The sequence below is a fragment of the Mesoplodon mirus genome (assembly GCF_964341445.2).
Source record: "Mesoplodon mirus genome assembly, chromosome: 2".
In the NCBI taxonomy this organism is placed as follows: domain Eukaryota; kingdom Metazoa; phylum Chordata; class Mammalia; order Artiodactyla; family Ziphiidae; genus Mesoplodon; species Mesoplodon mirus.
The window spans coordinates 176694084-176714446 of record NC_138977.1 but is presented as its reverse complement, the minus strand read 5'-3'; the positions used below and the strand labels follow the sequence as shown (position 1 = coordinate 176714446).

General features: G+C 36.8%; 1 protein-coding gene across 5 annotated transcripts in view; it reads right to left on the bottom strand.

The window, feature by feature from the left end:
* Window positions 1-863: 863 nt before the first annotated feature.
* Window positions 864-20363, bottom strand: part of LOC309794972 (recombining binding protein suppressor of hairless) — a 114638-nt gene continuing 95138 nt past the window's right edge. For 4 of the 5 annotated variants that reach the window (XM_082606925.1, XM_082606924.1, XM_082606923.1 and 1 more), the window contains 7 exons: window positions 17338-17512; window positions 13381-13518; window positions 13113-13225; window positions 6952-7092; window positions 5725-5880; window positions 5251-5354; window positions 864-5090 (listed from right to left, as the gene is read on the bottom strand). In XM_082606925.1, the coding sequence (XP_082463051.1) occupies window positions 4775-5090; window positions 5251-5354; window positions 5725-5880; window positions 6952-7092; window positions 13113-13225; window positions 13381-13518; window positions 17338-17512 (1143 nt within the window). In that variant the 3' untranslated portion in view covers window positions 864-4774. The remainder of the gene's footprint in view (window positions 5091-5250; window positions 5355-5724; window positions 5881-6951; window positions 7093-13112; window positions 13226-13380; window positions 13519-17337; window positions 17513-20363) is intronic. The other variant, XM_082606927.1, reaches the window with a different exon arrangement.

Sequence of the window (20363 nt, the reverse complement as noted above, 5' to 3'; positions counted from 1 at the left end):
CCTTTCTTTAGGTTGCTTAGAAAGTGATCATATACTATTTATAACAAGGGGTAGAAACATATTATTCCCATCTAAATTCTAAACCAAGAAGCTATTACCCAATCTATACATAGACTGGGAGTTTGGAACTGACATGCACACACAGCTATATTTAAAATAGATAACTAACAAAGACCTACTGTAAAATAAATAAATAAATAAATAGTTTTTTTTAAAAAGAAGCTATTACCAATCCTAGCCATTAAAGCCTCACAACTCAAATTCCAATTATATTGTTTCTAAATTATTTAACAATCACTATTTTTAGATGTATTTAGCAAAAATCCTGATAACTTTGCTTATATTTTTTTCTTTTGGGGGAGGTCAGATAAATGAACTTGTTATGACTGAAAAAATATGTAACTTCCCCCCTTTACTTTCCCTATTAAACAAAGTACGCTTTCTCTCCAACGAGGAGCTCCCACCAAAAAGGAAAAAACATTCTATGTTCTTTCAAACACCAAACCAAATGACAACCTTACACTGGAAAAGCAAGCTACTGTTAAATAATGCTCTCCAATCTTGTTGAGATTAGCTCGAAAAGTTCCTGAATTGGGAGACAACCCTTGAGTGGCGAAGCCCATTTCCCCGTGAAGAAGGAAGAACCACCCCCCGCAAAAAAAAACTTTCTCTTTTTAAAGCACTGTGTAGTTTAAAACATTAAAAAAAAAAATCAGCACAGCCATCACTTTGATGTGATGTAGATTAGATAGCAAGGTAAGACTGTAAATATACCAACTGTAATATGGAATTTAATTTTATCTCTATGAAGTATCCTGAAATCAAAGACGATAATACATGCATCAGGCACATCCAACAGAAACTTTTACAATGGTTTACATTTCCTTTTTATTTATTTCTTGAAACTGCCCATATTGCAGGTTTCTCATGGATGAAATATGGAACTGAGCAGATTCTTTTTTCTACAAAATTATGGTATAAACTTGCTCAATTTTCTATCTTATTGCTAATAAACCTTACAGGTGCACAGTTTGTAAAATAAACCCCTTAAGGACTGAATGCATAGAGCATGCTGCAAGGTACAAGAAATAAGCTAAAAATGAGCATATAAACCTACATCTGGACCAACACAGTACTGAATGCTGGCAAACATTTATCACAACACATGGAAAAATTAATAAAAGGAAATACAGTTCAGTCCTGAAAGGGTTAAATAGAAACCCTAATATATTATTGTTTCTAACCATCATCCCACATTACAGTGCTTGAAAACAAAGTCGAAAGTCTGGCACAGAAAATTACACACATTTGTTCAGTACTCATCAGAAACACAGCTGCTTTTGAAATCAAAAATAAGTAACTTGGTTAATAATTGAATAACATTTTGTTTCAAAAAGGAAACCCCCACCCCCTGCATGGATTATCTGATTAAACATGACTAGTTAGTTTAGTTCTTAAAAACTGTGTTGGAAATTGAGGGCACAGATGGTACTAGTTACATTAAAAAAAAAAAAAAAACAACCCAAAAAAACTAACCAGTTACAATTGCAAATAAGTCTGTGCAGTATGAGTGACAAATATTTCACTAATTAATACATATATGAGGATGCCTTTAGTTGCCACAGTTTAAGAAATGTCTGCAGCAGGGTAAATTTTATACTAGTGTTCAACTCTGAAATTATTTAAAATAAAAAGGGCATTTTATATTTAAAGCCTTTAGCTTGCCATCCCAATCTACGTGATCAAATTCAACAGAACTAATAAAAACATATTGGATAACAGACTCAGCTTCTATGCATATTTTCAGAAACTGCATAGAATCATAAGAGCATAGGCTACACGTCTAATACAGAACTTTAAAAAAAAAAAAAGCTTGAATGTACTATACTTTAACTGAAGTGGTTACCATTCTGAGAGTCTTTATAAGGGAAAATGACCAGCATCTCTAACAATGCCACCATCGGAGGAGGGGCCGTGTTCTACCATAACCAGAGGACAAGGCTCCTGTAAATTAAACACTGAAAATAATTCACAAAAAAATTTTAATCAGCTGACAAAAGAACTACTAGTAAACAATAAGCCACAACAGACAAATCATTTCAGTCTTTAGTTTGTGGTATGTAGAATGTCATAAAATAGTGGGGGGAGAATGCCTGTATAAGTATATTCTTGGACTTTTCAAAAAAAAAAGAGGAAAAGGGTTTACAGTCTAATATTTCAATTATCTTAGTAAAATAAACAAAGAGCCAAAATTAGATATAGTTAAGCAGTAAAATAGCAAAAGTTCATTTTAATAAAGCCATAAACTTGAAAAAATTATTTTGAGTTGCAATGCTGGGTAGGAATAGTTTGTTCTTCAAAAGCATCTCATCTGTTATCAGTTAATTTAATATAATTTGGTAACTAAATACCAAACCTGGGAAGTGGAGGAAACTTGTGGCCCATTCAAAGTAAGGCAGCACTGAAAACATTTCGGCGCTCTGAACAAAAAGCACTGTGTAAAGACTACTTCCAGACTCAACAGAGAGAAGAATAAATACTACTCAGAAATAAGCAAGTTTGCAAGAAAAAGCCAGTAAACAGTTAAAACAAAGAAAGATAAGGCCACAATGAATTCTGCCCTTGGTCACTGAAACAGATTTAAAGTGTGAGGCAGGATTAGCTTACAAGAGAAGCTAGTGACGGGAGCAGACTTAAAGAGAGAAAGGCTATATATAGTATAATGCAGCCTGTGAGTAATTAAAAAGGCTTGCAGTAAAGAGAAGACCACAATAACTTTTATTTAACCACTAACATGTTTTACAAATGACTTCCCCCTTGAAAACTGAGGAAAAAGTGATGTAAAGATGTTAGGAATTGTATTTACAATGGCAGAGTCTGAGCAAAAGAATGAGTAATGAAGATATCAAAGCTGGGGGTGGAGGGGAGTGGGGGGAAGTTACTAACAATGATGTTTTAAAAAGTCTACTGACGGAAACTTTTCAAAATAGCCCAGGACACCAGAAAGACAATTTCTGTATGGAAACTGCAGGAAGTTAGTTTTGCATTCTTAAGGTACTTGTGGCTCCTGTTTTATGGGACAGTAAAAGCTTACCACAATCTAGAGGTAGTTTTTACTCAAAGAAAGATGACTGTATTATTACTAGACCATGTCCTGTAACATCACACACATAGTTCCTGTAGAAAATGTAGCCCAATGAGTCTGCTGCAACTTCTAAGACACCGAACACAGGCGTGCCCAAAGTGCAGGAACAAAACCAACGTGAAACCGGTGAGCCCAGCACACACAGCCAGCACACAACCCTGAATGCAGCCAAATCTTAACTGAATGGAGAAGAAATGCTTTCCGAGTAGGAGACATTTGTGAAGATGCTCAGTACTGGGGAAAAGAAAACAAAAAAAGGCAGGGAGAGAAATGGAAAGATAAAGTACATTTGCATTTTATCATCTTACAGCTATCTGTTCCTAAAGTACTGTCTTCCAGCTATTTTAGTTGGTCATCTAGTAAAAGCATCTTGTTTCAAGGTTACAATGATGTTTTGGCCTAGGCTACCCCCCACAAAAAAAGTAAGTAAAAACATGCTTTTGCTGAGATTTTCCTCATTATACAATAAGGGCACCATCTACCAACTGGTAGCAAATACTTCTGATGATATTTTTTTGTCGTATGCCAACAAGGCAGAAAAACACCCTGCTGAATGAAATCACTGGGAATATTCTAGCTTCAAAATAAAATGTTTAACTTACACATAATACAAGTTATGTACAAGATTAGGAGGAGGAAAAACCTGAACAAATCCTGGACCGCGTAGATACATTTCTGCACAGGAAAAGGGAAGGGAACACTGTAAAAACCAACATGTTCCATGCCATTAACTCATTAATGACTAAATGGCCACATTTAATTCCAGGTAAATGTTAGAACCTCTTGGATTACAACTATAAATACATTTTTTTTTTAAAAAAAGGAACACACAGAAATAACTATCAACGGTGTCTGAGAATAGAGACTAAGTCAACGTACGTTGCATGTATTGCAGGCAAGGCAGAGGCATTTTTTTTAAAGCTTTTGCACAGACTTCAAATAATCTTAAAAGAAATATGCAGGCCTTTACAAGATTTGACTTGCTGAAATCAAAACACCTTCCACTCATGAGAAGTCATAAGACTTCAGCTTTTAAAGAAAATAATAAAATAAAAAGAACAGTTCCAGCCTTAGACCAAAAAGACCTGGAGGAGTATGGTAATTAGATTAAACAAGCATGGTCAGGCTTGGAACCTGAATGTACTTAAGAGCAAAAGCTCAAAGGGGGTGGGGAGGAGAACAACCTATTTGGTAACAAAGGTGTACTATATATACTGTGATATAAAAAAGGTATGGTGAAAATGTACCTTTTACTAAAGCTTATACAAGTTCCTTGGTCCATAAAAACTATGTTAGATTTTTGTCTTCTAGTTTGATTACCTTTTACTCCAGCCACATCTCTATTTCTTGCCCATTTAAACAAAAACAAACAAAAACCAACCAAACAAAAATAACAGCTGAAAAAAATCAATTTCCAAAAGTTTGCACATTTTGATGTTTTTTTGTTTGTTTTACTGTGGCTTCTGCACTTCAAATCAGCACTTGCAGGTAATGGGGTTTTTGAATAGTATCACCGGGTATGAAAAGTTTTCCCAAGAAACCACAAAAGATTGTTCACTTTTTTCTTTCTTTTTTTGTCAACATTTTGCCGCACTCAAGTCAGTGTAAGTCCTAGCAAAAAGACGGTAGTTAGGACACAACTGTTGCTGTAGATGACGTGACATTGGTTGAATTTGTGCTGACATTTGTGTAACTCCCCTCGCTGTTTGTGTTTGACTCATTAGGGGGCACTTGGCTGGAGTTGGCTCGAAGGATTGCTCCCGCCGCACTGCAATGTGGCCGTGGCCCCGGTTCTGGGGTGTAGGTAAAGGTAAGGCTGGTGGAATAAATGATTCCATCATTACGGACCAAAGTTACTGGAACCTGGACTGGCTGCCGGACCCATCTCCAACCTTCTCGGAATGCAGAAATGTCTGGGACAACACAGAGCATACTCTCTCCACATCTGAGGAGGAAATAGAAATCACTTAAAAGCACAGAAAATTTTAGACCTGAAACTTAAAACAAGGTTGCTTAAATACAGGACAACCAATATCAGGAAAGAGTCTCATGTACCCACACCCCCATCAAAAACTCTGGATGATGTAAAAAATTATATTAAGTACCTGTACATAGTTTCAGCTTCTACATCCCCAAACCACACTCGTAAATTTGGAGTGAAATTCTGTCCTGTAAGTTCAAGCATTGCTACGTCCCCACCGCCATTCAACTGCAATTCACAGAAAATCAGAACAATGTTGAGAAAACTTTTCATTTTTCATTAAAGTACAGTTTCTCATTCGACTATCATGTGCAAAAATATGGATAAATAAAATGCTTCCTTTAAATGACATGATTATAAAGACAAAGTGAACTAAAAATATCAAGATAATATACAAACTGATTTACATTTAAATTTTCTTGCATAAAATTATGTTCCTCTCATTTTCTTTTTTTTTTAAATCAACAAATGATGTGTAACAAAACCTCCAAATCACAAGATTTGGAGAAAAATCAAATTTATTGTGAAATAAAATTATGCCATGTCATAGCTGAGAGCAGTTGCAAAGAGCTAAAAGTCAAGTTGTAAGTGATCTCACCTGAAGACTTTCTACAACAGGCACCGGTGTGACTGGGGCAAGGACAGGGCCCATCCCCTCGTAAAATGTATACTCTGCCTTATCCGTACTAATGATTGTCCAGGAAGCGCCATCATTTATCATCTCTTTATTTGGTTCTTTTGGGCATGGAGTGGCCTTATGAAAAAAAATTGGTTAGAAATTGAGTTTTATATACACTGCAGTATAAGACACTTTAACAAAGTAACACTCATAGATTGGCATTAACATGCAGAGAATTTAGTACAAATTCATAAACTTCCCAAGCACGATGCTTTGCCAATCCCTAAACAAACAGAATATTAACATGGAAACGTCACATATGGCAGGTTTTATTTTAATACAAAATATTTCAGTGACATACTAAAAACTAATAATACCTTCAGAATAACCATTTAAGTAAGGGTATACCAGTACCTGTATAATTTCTTTAATAAAAGATCAGTATCTGTGATGTAAATAGCTGTTTAAAACTCTTTAGGGATCCCTGAGAGAGAGAGAGAATGGGAGCCCCCTCCTGCTAAGAGAACAGCTAGAAACTTACGTACTTTCAGCTGGAAGGAACCAAGATGTTGACTGACAATCCCCTACCCCTACCTCGCAACACCTAGGCCAGACCATCAGTGCTGGGTTGAGGAGACTGGCTGTGTGTGGCCATCTCTCTGGAAAGTCTCCAGATGTTCAGAAATGAGTTTCATGTGGAAGTATAACTATTCTATTAAGTCATCTGTTCATGTCATAAATGTCCTCATAAAAGCCTTCTGAGTAAATATAGTTTAAAATTAGCTTTTGAAATGTGTCATCATTACTATCTTAGAAGACCCCAATATAAATCTGATGAGAATTATGAACGCTCCTCCAAAATAGGCATGTATCATATACAATGTTGTCTGCACATAATTTCAGGTGATTTACTGAATACCCAACATCTACTTTTGGATAGTCTGAGGGGCTCTTTGTTCCTCAGAACTAGACGTTAACTGCTTCTCTTAGAATATCTTCATAGTTTTTAGTTCTTCCTTGATGTAGGATGACTGCTATATCCGAGGAACATGTGTGCTAAGGACCCTTGAACTTGAGATAAATATCTGAACACACAGCCTCGTGTATTTGCATACAATTAACATTAAGCAAGAGTTTCATGTTTCTAAATGCTGCTAACCTAATAGTTTGTACATTTTAGATTTTACCAGTAATTTAAAAACATACCTGAAACTGAATTATTCTTTCTTGAGAAAGGCACAAGTACATTCTTTCTGTATCCTTAAGGTAAAATGCACATTTATGGAGCTGTGACACAGGATCATCTGCATCCAGTAATGCGGTCTGCTTATCAACTTTCCTAATTATCTGTATTTCAACAATTAAAAAAGAAAAGATCATCACATACGGAGTTTTCATTTGGTACACTGTCAAGAGTACACAGAAAGAATCTGCTATGTAATAATACATCACAGGTATTTGTCACACACCTACATACACAAAAGAATTTACAAACAATAAAGCTAGGTATAAGAATACTTTTAGATTGCAAGCATGTTAAGAATGTAGATATGTTACCTTTTTCCTTGAACTCCTAAAAAAATAGGGCAGACTGGCACCTGTTTTCTAGATCAGTGGTTTTCAAACTTTAATGTCCATACAAATCATCTGGGGTTCCTGTTAAACACACATCTGTTCCGATCCCACAGATCACATATGGGGCCTGATATTCTGCATTCTAGCAAATTTCCAGCTGATGTTAATCCTGACCTTTCGAATAATATACAACGACAAATATTCCAACATCAAAGGGGAAATTATCTCTAAAGGCCACTATGGGTGTGCTAGTCGGTACCTAAGTCCAGTATCATACTTATATGTTGTTTTAATTTTAACCTAAAAGAGGTTATCATTTTGCAGATTAGGAAACAGGCTCAGAGGTCAGGTTAATTTCCTCAAAATCACTTGGTTAGTAGCTCAGGGACCAGAATATGATTCCAAGACAGGCTGCCTGTCCAGCGCGAACTCTTCCCATTACACACTATGACTTTATAATCCAAATATTCCACAAAACACATATGGATATCTGAAAGATAATCCTATCAAACCTTAGATGTTACTTATCACATGGAAGGTAATCACTACGTGTTTGAGGACTATGAAAATCACTCCCAACAGCATACAAACATGTTAGAACCATTTCTCATCTAAAATCAGAAGAAACCCCTTCCTTGACTACACATCCCTGTCCTTCCCTCTCACCACCCTGTTTCTCTGCTCTCCTTCACAGCAAAGCTCCTCTTCCTCACCACCCCAACTCCTGAAATCTCTCCAGCCTTTTGTCTCAAAATTGCTCTTAGTGAGGCCACTAAGGAATTCAAGACAGTTGAATCCCATGAGCACTTCTCTGTCCTCATCTTATTAGCTTTCTCAGAGGCATCTGACCCACACATTCTTCCTTCGGGGATACACCTGCTCTAACCGGCCTTTAGTCTCCACAGCTGAGTCCCCACATCTCTTCTCCTCTAGCCATACTCTATACTTTCTATACTATTTAGAAGTTGGCAACTCCTAAATTTGTATTTCCAGCCATAGCCTTTCTCAGGCACTCAACGTGTATATTTAACTACCTATTCAACAGTTACACTGAAAATTTCTATTAATAGGCATCTCAATCTTAATCAAAACCGAATTTTTTATTTCTTCCTAAATGTGATCCTCCCTCAACTCATAGCTCAATAAATGACACCACGTTCACTCAATCCTAAAACCGTGGAGTCATCCTTGACTCCTTGCTTTCTCTTACACCCAAGCTGTCAACAAATTGTTAGGTCTACCTTCAAACAGATCGGTCACCTCTCATCACCTTACCAGTACCATCCTAGTCTAAGGTACCATCATTAACTTCTTGCCCGAATTTTGACAAAAGCCCAACCACCTTTCTCTTTGTTTCCCCAGCTATGTCCCTATGCTCTCTTATTCACAAAGCAGCCAGAATTATTCTTCCAAACATAAACCAGCCATCATTCCCTGTTTAAAACTCTCCAGTGGGGACTTCCCTGGTGGCGCAGTGGTTAAGAAGCCACCTGCCAATGCAGAGGACATGGGTTTGATCCCTGGCCCAGGAAGATGCCACATGCCACGGAGCAACTAAGCCCGTGTGCCACAACTACTGAGCCTGTGCTCTAGAGCCCACGAGCCACAACTACTGAGCCCATGCGCCGCAACTACTGAAGCCCACACACCACATCTACTGAGCCCATGCATTGCAACTACTGAAGCCCACGCACTCTAGGGCCTGTGTGCCTCAACTACTGAGCCCACGTGCCACAACTACTGAAGCCCATGCACCTAGAGCCCGTGCTCCCCAACAAGAGAAGCCACCGCAATGAGAAGCCTGTGCACCACAATGAAGAGTAGCCCCCACTCGCTACAACTAGAGAAAAGTCCGCACACAGCAACGAAGACCCAACGCAGCCAAAAAAATAAAAATAAAAAAAAAAACACACAAAACCCTCAAGTGGCCTCCTATCTTACACAGATAACAGAAAGTCTGTACTATAGATAGAGAGAGGGACTTGACAAGATGCTGCCCATGGCTAACCTTGCAGAATCATTTCCTGGCACTTCCCCCCCGCACCCCGACTTGGCTCTAGCTACAATGGCTTCCTTGCTAGTCCTCACACATTCCTGTTTTAAGTTCTTTTTGCCCTCATTCTGTCAGCCTGAAATGCTCCTCACCCAGTTTCTGCTTTCCCAACTTCATTCTGGTCTCTGTTCAAATAGCCCCACTTCAAAAAGACTTCTCTGACCACTCTAAGCACTCCCATTTCCCTTTCCCTTTATCCTGTTTTAATGTCTTATCACTTACATTAACCTTTTAATACATTATATGGGTATTTCTTTAGTTGGTTTTTGTCGACCTCCCTTCCAAAATGTAAGCTCCAGGTTTCCCTGGTGGTGCAGTAGTTAAGAATCTGCCTGCCAATGCAGGGGACACAGGTTCGAGCCCTGGTCCGGGAAGATCCCGCATGCCACGGAGCAACTAAGCCTGTGCATCACAACTACTGAGCCTGTGCTTTAGAGCCCGTGTGCCACAACTACTGAAGCCCACGTGCCTAGACCCTGTGCTCTGCCACAAGAGAAGCCACCACAATGAGAAGCCTGCTCGCCACAACTAGAGAAAGCCCACACGTAGCAACAAAGACCCAATGTGGCCAAAAATAAATAATAAAATAAAATAAATTAATTCATTAAAAAAAATGTATGCTCCAAAAGGAAAGAAAGTCTACCTTGTTCACCAATATATCTCCAGAATCTAGACAGTTCCTGGCCCATGGGTTCAGGGCTATTTGTAGAATGCACATATGCATGTAGGACTGTAATACTTTGCTCCACAATGAACATCCTTAACAGTAGCTACTCACAGGATATTGTGAGGACTAAATGAATCAATATATGTAAAAGTGCTCAGAACAGTGCTATTAATATTATGCAATATTATTGGGTTTTTATGACTTGATTCACACCGGACATATTCCAAGATGATTTTTCTTTACTTAAGCCACAGCTATTAAAAATCCCAATCTTTTAAAGTCAACATTCTCATATTTACATTTTTAGCTCTGCAGTTTATTAGTCAGAATATTTGTCATTTTACTCACATCACCACTAATTTTTGAGTTTAAAGGGAGACACTACACTTTTAGCAATTACAGTTTCTAAGATCTTCTGTGAGACTAATTAAACTCAAGCAAAATGTTGCCATTCAATGCTAGTCTTAAAGGTGTATTTAAATTTAATGTTTGGAGTTTATGGAAATAAGTGAATTTTGAATGATGTAAGTTTAAAGCTTACTGTAAGTCTACCACACTCACCTATGACTTCACCACGTAAGAGTCAACATTTGCCTATGACACTGTCATTTCTGTAATCCACTGTTTCTCCACTACCTAGTAATAATAAGCATATTGAGAACATGGGCCATGTTTGGTTCAATTTTATTTCCTATAATAGTTCTCTGGACATAGACACTGCTGAATGACCTAGTCTCACCAATAAAGAAACCAAAGACGTCCCCTACTATTTGGTATCAAACTTGCTGTGATCATTTCTAATTATTAAGAATAGGAAAGAAATCTGAGAAACCAGATAGTACGAATGTTCTAACAAGCTATGTGTGATGAATTCTACATTCATAAAACACCAGTGGTTACTCCAACCAGCTCTCTCTCTTCTATGCTGGCTTTGTAGGTTACTGGTACAGTATTTTCCATATTTCTGAGGTAAAGAGGATATAGCTCTTAAGGACAGAAAACGTATCTTATTCATATTCCTAGACTATACCTGGTAAATGCCCAGGCTGAATTCATGTCACTGATTAGTTTACCTAACAGATTTTAGATGTCCCAAACCTCTGGGGCATCTGATAGCCTTGAGGAAGTGGGATAAATACTAACCAGTGTTTCTTGTTAGTTGGCTAGACCTACATAGACTGTGCCTGTTTTTAAAGTACCCTAAAAAACAGGATTTCTCACTAGGACATTCATCCCATTGAAACTTGATCTTGGAGGGAGAGTGTTTTCCAAGCAAAGATCTCCAATAAGGCTAATATTCTAGGAAGCATAGCATGCAACGTTCAGCTATTAAGACAGTGTCATCCTTCTTGAAAGCACATGAAAGCCTCCTCTGAAAAACGTGCCTTTGTTGAAAACTGCACGTAAGTGGAGGTAAAGGAGGGCATGAAGTAGTGCAGACCATATAAAGCCTAGCTATGACTCTGAGGAATCTAATTCCTCAGTCACACAATCTCTAGAAAGAGGTATTTATCGGTACATTGTTAACGATGGTACTGCAACTTTTCCTAAGGCATTCTCTGGATCAGGTTTTTTATTGCAACATTTTTATTATCAGAGCCCCATACTTTTGTATGTTGAAAATATTCAATTAAAGATGATGTTCAAGGGGCTTCCCTGGTGGCGCAGTGGTTGAGAATCCGCCTGCCAATGTAGGGGACACGGGTTCGATCCCTGGTCTAGAAAGATCCCACGTGCCACAAAGCAACTAAACCCCTGCGCCACAACTACTGAGCCTGTGCTCTAGAGCCCGTGAGCCACAACTACTGAAGCCCGTGCGCCTAGAGCCCGTGCTCCACGACCAGAGAAGCCACACAATGAGAAGTCCGCTCACTGCAACAAGGAGTAGCCCCCGCTCACCACAACTAGAGAAAGCACACGCGCAGCAGCGAAGACCCAACACAGCCAAAACTAAATAAATCAAATAAATAAATTTATTTTTTTAAAAAAAAGATGACCTTCAAGCAAGGCAGACTGGTACTTTACATGAAACTAAGTGTAAACACTATTTTAAGATTTGAGTCTGTCTTCTAAGTGGCCCATATATAAGCTGTTGCTGATCAGAGGCATAGGCCTCTGAATAGTGATTCTATAGTACAAGCATTTAATACCAAGCAAATAAACATTATCCTTGGAATACAGTGACACATAATGAATGAGAAGAGAAGAACTTGAGTAAATGTTGATTTAGCTTGTTTTCTGGTGTGTCTTTCTTTCTAATTTATGCACCCTTCTTTCCCTACCTTTCCCCTTTTTATAATTTGCCTCAGGTTCAAGGTTTTGTAAATTTATATTACTATGTTTCACGTATTTTGGATTATGAAGTTGAAATGGGGAATAAAATCACCTTGTACAACCATGACACAGAAAAATATAACAAAACAAAAATAATAATATGATGCATCTACTTAGATAGTTATAGATCAACCCAGCTCCTGCTGAAATAGTCCCAGAAAATATCAGCCAATGAAATACTTCATCAAAGAGATACAAAGCATATTCAGGAAAGTAATACTAAAAGTTCTTCCATTCACTTAACCCCCTCCCCCAACCTGACCTTGAATCAAACTTACTCATAAACCCCCTCCATCTTTAATATAACTAAATTGTGTTCTGTTTCAGAAAAGGAGGGGGAAGATGACAAAGGGTATATGAGGGGCTTTTGCTTCATTCTGCTAAGAAAAGCAGTTTTTTACAGTTTCAAAAAGCCCCAAACACTATGCCTCTCTACTAGAGTAAGAAATACCAATTTTATTTAATTTTTAAATCCATCTTCCTTTGGGAGAATAAAATAATAAAAATTATGCTTATATTTTTAAAGAAATTTGAAATTCTATGCTTTTGAAAACTTGGTCCTGTGTTGGGATGCAGCAGGTACCACAAAGAATGAATAATGTATCTACATTAGTTAAGAAAATAAGTCCTAATGTAACTTTATAGTGCCCTCTATTGAACATATCCAGATATACAACCAAAAAGGGAAAAGGCCACCAACATTTATTAGAAACAGTCATGAAGTCATTAAGGCCATACCAATCTTGGGAGTGCCATGCCAGTAACTGAACACACAAGTTTGACTGTTTGTCCATAATGGATGTATCCATCGCGGACTGTGAATTCTTCTCCTTCTGATTCATCGTCATCCACTGCAGTGCAATGGAAACAGATCAAATTATCATCTTTTAGAACTTATTAATCTGCTTATAAAAATGACAAAACTTAATACATCTGTATGTCTTATTAGTTTAAAGAATTTAATAATTTCACACGAAAAAAATCAAATGCATATTTTTATACTCACAGAGATGAATGTAAAATGCTCCCCACTGCTGAGAACTGGCATGGAAATTACCTCCTTCTACATGCAAGTATCTGGTACTAACTGTCTGGGATCGAAGTCGATTAAACAGAGCCACCTTTGTTCCTGAGGCAATGCATACTGCAAAGAAAACACAGCTCCTATTTATGTGAGTGGGGTTTGGGGGCGGGGCAACAGTGGAGAGCAAGAAGGGACCAGTACCCGGTGAATCAGGACTATGCTCTACTATTATTCAATAATTAATGGATTCTGCTAACAATTTTTTTAACCCTCTAAGAAAATACAGATGATACCCCTCAAAAATCAAGGTAACTCTTTATCAATAATGTCAAGCTAAAGATATATAATATGTTCATAAAAATCTTTTTTTTTTTTTTTTTTTTTTTGGCGGTACACGGGCCTCTTACTATTGTGGCCTCTACCGTTGCGGAGCACAGGCTCCGGACGCGCAGGCTCAGCGGCCATGGCTCACGGGCCCAGCCGCTCTGTGGGATCTTCCCGGACCTGGGCACGAACCCGTGTCCCCTGCATCAGCAGGCGGACTCTCAACCACGGCGCCACCAGGGAAGCCCCTTAAAAATCTTTTTTAAGTGAGAGTTACACAGTATGTTTAATGCGGTGCTGTTTTTAAAAAGGAAGTTACTTTTAAAATAATAAGTGTCCAACAGTAGGAAATTGATTAAATAAATTATAATATCATTCACCTATTTGAATAATGTGTATTTAAACGCATTGGTAAGAAAATATCTCCCTGATATATCACTGAATGGAAAGTACACTCTTTATACTGTGGTTTCATTAGGTAAACATATACATTTTTATGTGACAGCATGTGTCTCCATGTGCTCACATCTATTTCTATGGAATACATTCATAGAGAGGGGTGTGGAAGGATGTTTACCAAAGTTGATGGCAACTGCCTCTGGATACTGTGATTTTAGAGATTTTGTTTCCTTCTAAATACCTTAAAGTATAGCACTGCATGAAATTTCTTGAAAAAACAACCACATCTATGTAAGCAAGAAAATACTCTGAAATATGTTCTCTGCCATCAAGTAACTTAGAGTCAATAGAAATACAAAATTAAAGAGGTAATCCTGTAATTTGAATTGGAAACAGCCTAAATACATGACATTATACCTCCTGATGCAAGAACACTACATCGCTGTGAAGTAGGCTTGCCCTCCAGTAACAAACAACAAAAAAGAACCAGAGAACAACCACCTTAAATCTGATCAAATTTCTAAATTTACTGACAAAGACTCTCTCCTTGACCAAACTTTAGACAGGCTCCTCTGAGCCCTTTTTCCACGGGGACTCTTCCTTGGGCCCTGGCATTGGCATGCCTAGCCCGGTTATTGCCAAGAATCCTGCTAAACCATCCTCCCATCCTTGATAGCTGATCAAGTTCCTCCCCTCCACCCTTTATATCTGATCATCTAGGCCTGTCTTCATAAAAATTCTGGTAAGCTAGTTTGTCAAGAATCCCCCTTCCCTTCATGTCTCTCTCCTCTTAGTAACTTCCCATCCACTGATCCCTTCAACTCTGTTCCTTGGCTATAAATCCCCACTTCTCCTTGTTGTATTTGGAGTTGAGCTCAGTTCTTTACTGAAATCTCTTTTCCCTACTGCAACAGTACTGAATAAAATCTGTTTCTAACCACCTTTAGTGTCCAGCTCTGTTTCTCTTTGACACTACAATTTACAGAAAATACATTAAACTACACCAAGGAAATATAATTAGCAAATTCCAGTATGTGGAAATCTCTCATGGTCAACTGACTCAGTCTCTTGAATAAATAAACTACAAGAAGAGAGAGAGAAAGAGAGATGAAGAGAAAATCCACAGATTAAAAAGAACTCAAGGACATGTCAACACAAGATATAGAATATCTGGTGGATCTTATTTGAATTTTGATTCAACCAAAGGGCTAACCGCCCCCCCCCCACATTTTAGATAATTTTAAATTTGAGCACTAGCTAGGTATTTAATGATACTAAGAAATTATTTTTTATAGTTGTTTTATGTTTATTTTTATGTGACCATGGTATTGTAATTATATTAGAAAACAAGAGACCCTATCTTTCAGAGATACACAGAAATATTTACAGATGATATAATGTCTTGAATTTGCATCAAACTAAAATGAGGGCAGAGCAAAGCGTGGTGGGGGGTAGGGTTACAGATGAAGATAAATCAAGACTGGCTTGAAGTTAAGATCACTGCTGCAAGTTAGAGGATGAACATAAGAGGTTTCATGTCATTATGCAACTATCTACTTTAGTATGTTTGAAAATTTCCATAATATAAAGTAAATGATGATGATAATAATGACTGAGCAGACTAAAAACCATCTACTACATAAAATCCCATTAAGTTCATAATAAAACAAAACAAAATAAAAACAAGCAAATAAACCAAAATCCTAAAAGCTCATTGGTCACCTTCAAAGAATACTATTGTTATTCTGCAAATTAGTAAATAAAAACTTATCCTGGCTTTTCTCCATAGACTATACTTAAAGCAAACAGCTAACAAATGCAAAAGTTAAGAATAAGAGAATTAGAAAAATCATCATTTTGCAGCCCTTAATGAAATACTAGATTTAAGCAGCCATCATGAAGGGCTACTAAAATCACTAGGTTAAAGGTCGCTGAGGAACTTTATAACTGGTGGATTAGACTAACAACAGCTCAAATTACTATAACCAATCTTAACATAACAAGAAGTGGGATAACCAGATATTACATGACTTCTGATCTGATAGAAATGAACATACATAGGATCAGCTAATTCTAAAATAAAAGTTTAACCAACAGTTTGTAGAAAATATGAGAGACAGAGGAACACGTAACCAGCCAGATCCAGAATATGGAAATTCCACAGGAAAAATGACCCAGTTTCAACAAATAAATAACACAGAAGGAAAAACAGGCTGGTGGAGAGGGAAGAAACTATTACATATTAAAATGTATGAGCCTTGTTTGGATCCAAGTTTGAACGAGCCAGCTGTTGAAAACAACAACAGCACAACGGTAAAAAGATATTTTCTGAGCCAACGTGATAAATCTGCACACGGATTGGCCATTAGATGGCACGAACGGACTACCATCAACTGTCGTTGGGTATAATGATGTTTAAAAGAAAATTATCTGCTAGAGAGTCACTACTGCAGAAATGGCTGAAAGGACAGCATGTCTGAGATTCACATTAAAAAATTCCAGCAGTTGGAGGAGGAAGGGGTGGTGGTGATAGAGATGATAAAACAGAATTGGTAAAACCTGTTGAGGCCGGGTGGTCACCTTATACTACTTTCTCCCTTTTCCGTAAGTTTGAAAGTTTTCATCATAAAAAGTTAAAATAAAGAAAACTGGGTACAGAGGTTGAAGTGTATAATTCAACCGGCATTCATCTGCTGTAGTCTAAAAACGTGCTGATGAGGCAGCAGTCTCTGCCAGTGCAGCTACATTAAAAGTGTTGTTCAGGTTCTCAGGACAGCCTTCCAAAGCCCATTTGATACAACGGTGTTTCTCAAAGGGGTGCTTTTGATATTCTAAGTGAATCAATTCTTTGTGGAATGGGAACCTTCTTGGGCACTGCAGGACATTTAGACACCCTAATGCTAACATTACTCCCTCCAGTCACTGTGACAGCAAAAGGAAACTCCCATTTCTCCAAATGACTCTGGGTGGCAGTGATGAACCAATTCTGTTTAAAAACCACTTCCCTACACCAGGTATTGCCCATTTTTAATTAAAGAAAAAGACAATAAAGCAGCAGTAATAACTGAATATGACTTTTTCAGATAAAGACCACAAAAATATCTGCAAAAAATGAACTGGCTACTGAAAAGCAATTTTTAATTTAAAAAATAGTTGAATTTGTCTTATTAGTTCGTGTTGGGAGTTGAGGACAAAAAAGAAAACAAGTATACATACAGTCAGCATTTTTCAATGACTGCTTCTTTTTGGAAGGTTTGGAGATGACTTTTATCCGCTTGCTGAGGAACACACCAATGTCATCACTATTGCCATAGAACATCTTTACAGAGAGCATGAAGTGCTTTCTCTTGTCTGAATCAGATATATACAATGTTTTGGCCGTGCAATAGTTCTGTGAAAGAAAAGGCAAGTTTTAATAGCACCAAAACCCTGTCAGCTATGTACCTACAACTCAGTATGGCCACGTCAAAGTTTGATCAGACTTAAAGGCAGTAATTCCACAGAAGAGCTGATAAAACCAACTGTGAAAAGTACTGATCTCTGAAAACAAACTACAAAGTCTTCCTTATCAAGTCTACAAAATACTAACACTGTGTTTTCCCCTCTCAAAAAGGCTTTTGAAAAATAGTCTTTTCTTGTTTTATACAGCTCTACATCTATTTCACAGAATTACCAATGTTATAGCAGTAAGGTTTTTAAATAAAATTTTACAGTTAAAAAATTCCATGACTGCCTTTCTGCAAATAAGATATAAAGAAGGCTATCAGAACTCAATTAAATTATGCAAAAGATTTTAGCACTGATCCTTCTCAAAATAGTGTATACAATGTTTTTTCTTATATAGCCGAACACTAGAGTAACCACCCATGAGTCTGAGGAAAACAATGTTTTTTGAAATAGCTAACACTTTGCCCAATGGGATAATTCCTATTGCATCACCAAAAGAACTGAATTTAAAGGTACTAGAGAAAACAAACGCAGCAAAGTACTATGTCAGTTTACCAGAAAATTAAATTCTGGTAACTGAAAGGATAGTATTAAAGAGTTATAGCACTTGCAAAACAACAAAGATATTTTGAAATGCTACTATTTCAATTATATATGACAATTCTAAAATCTTTCCTATTCCCTTGATCCCTGTGAATGAGGGAAGAGGCTAACTTATTGATCTCCTTTTCCAGATTGAGTACATAATGCTCAAGTACAGCTTAAGTATTTAAAAATCTGAAATATATATATATATATATTAAAAATCATTGCTCTACTTTAAAATTAAGCTAAACAAGTTTCTTGACTACCTCTGCTGTGCATTCCTTTTAAAAAGTAGTGCAAATGCCACTCATTTAGAAAACAACTAATGGGTTCTAGGTTTTTCATCTTTAAAATATTACTCACAGCCAATTTTAGTACCAGAACAAAAATCATGCCATACTTTATTTCATTTCTCAACAGCAAAGTTATATAAGAAAATTTAGGTGCCGTCTTGAATATTTTACTCAATTAAGTTTTTATAAATTCAAAAGGGTGATAAAAGCTTTGAGAGGCTTTGTTCTGCACAAGGCAAAGTTAAGATAAAGCTCATAATAGTAATAAGAAAAATTAAAACAACAGTCTTTGCACTCACTCAGCTCCTTTCACTCCAGGATCTCTAAGTGCTCAGGGATGCTGAACCATGGCCCTGCCGTACTTTAAAAAGCTCTGAAAGTCAAATAAAGCCTGAACTATGGAATTATTCTACAACGTAAGACAAAGTCTAGGAAGATGGGTATTGATACACTAAAGCAGAGTACTCCTATGGAACAAAAATAAAATGTGTATTTAAATGAAAGCAATTAAATTCTAATGGCAAAACTTAAAAATGATGAGATCACTTAATTTGAGTTTTAACATTAGGGGATATGATCTATATCAGAAAAGAGAAAATACTGAAATCTAGCATAAATGATAAGGTAGACTGGCAAACAGGAAAGGAAAAAAGAGCAGAGAAAATTGGGTCATTACACAGACACTCAAAGGGCTTTATTTTGTTTGGAAAAAGCAAACATACATATATCTCCTTGCAAGGAAAGGAAATATACCCCAAATTACAAAAGTGAGTAGTTTGAATCCACAAAAAAATTCTAATAAAGCTATCTCAGATACAATTTATTATTTTTTAAAAGCTATAAAGCTACTGACCACAAACTACTCAAAATTCACAAGAAAAAAAAAAAAGGACAAGTCACTGATTCAGAAAGAGTATTATTACGGCTTTAAGACACTAAGTAAATAAAAACTGAAGTTACATTTGCTTCATCATACCAAAAGGCTAAATTAGCTAATAAAATTCTAAAACAGAAAATGGCATATAATAAATCTGTCTATAAACAATGAACAGTTTAACTTAAAGAACAACTTTCTGAAGACAAGATCTTCGGGCAAGAAAAAAAATCTGCCCTGAAATAAAAAAGAAATACCAAATATAATGCTACAAAAGTTTATGGAAATATCTGAATTGTAGAATTTGAATTATATAAACAAAATAATACTAGCAACATAGGTGTAGGGGATGTAATTCTTTAAAATAAAAATACAAGTGTGCTAATTAGGGAAGTAATTCATGTTGCATAGCTTACCTAGCTCCAACCATGTAAGACAAAAACTGAGGAAATGAATAGTTAACAAATTAAAAACATCAGATCCAAAATATTACCAACATATAGTTAAATGTCATGACCATAAAAATAAGGGCTGCGTATACTAGAACTTTGTTGAAATGAAGATTAAAATAAGGACAAATACCCAATAATGCAAAATAAAATCCCTCCTTTTTCAATAATGACTAATTGTACCATTCAATGAACAAGCTGTTGAAAGAAAATAATATTACCTTAAATGAACGGAGGTTAAGTGAGATAGGACCAAAGTGCCTCTTTCTGAAGCTCAGCATCTATCCCACTGCTTGGTCCATCTTTGCCTACCTGGACCCACACTTACCTTGTTCCTGTACCTTGACAGTCCAAGCATATGATTATGTTGTTCTTTCTGCCTGGAATGACTTCTGCTGACTCTCAACCAGTTTTATTCTCTATAGACTTCTCTAATAGCATTTTTCATTATAACTAAATATTAACACATAATTTTGGCATACAGACACTGTACTACCCTGTAAGTAGGTATTTTAAGTACTATTTAATGCTCAAGCTCTCAGGTATTCTCTTCTGCAAATTTCTAGGGCTTGGGGAAAGGATATAATGGCAGAA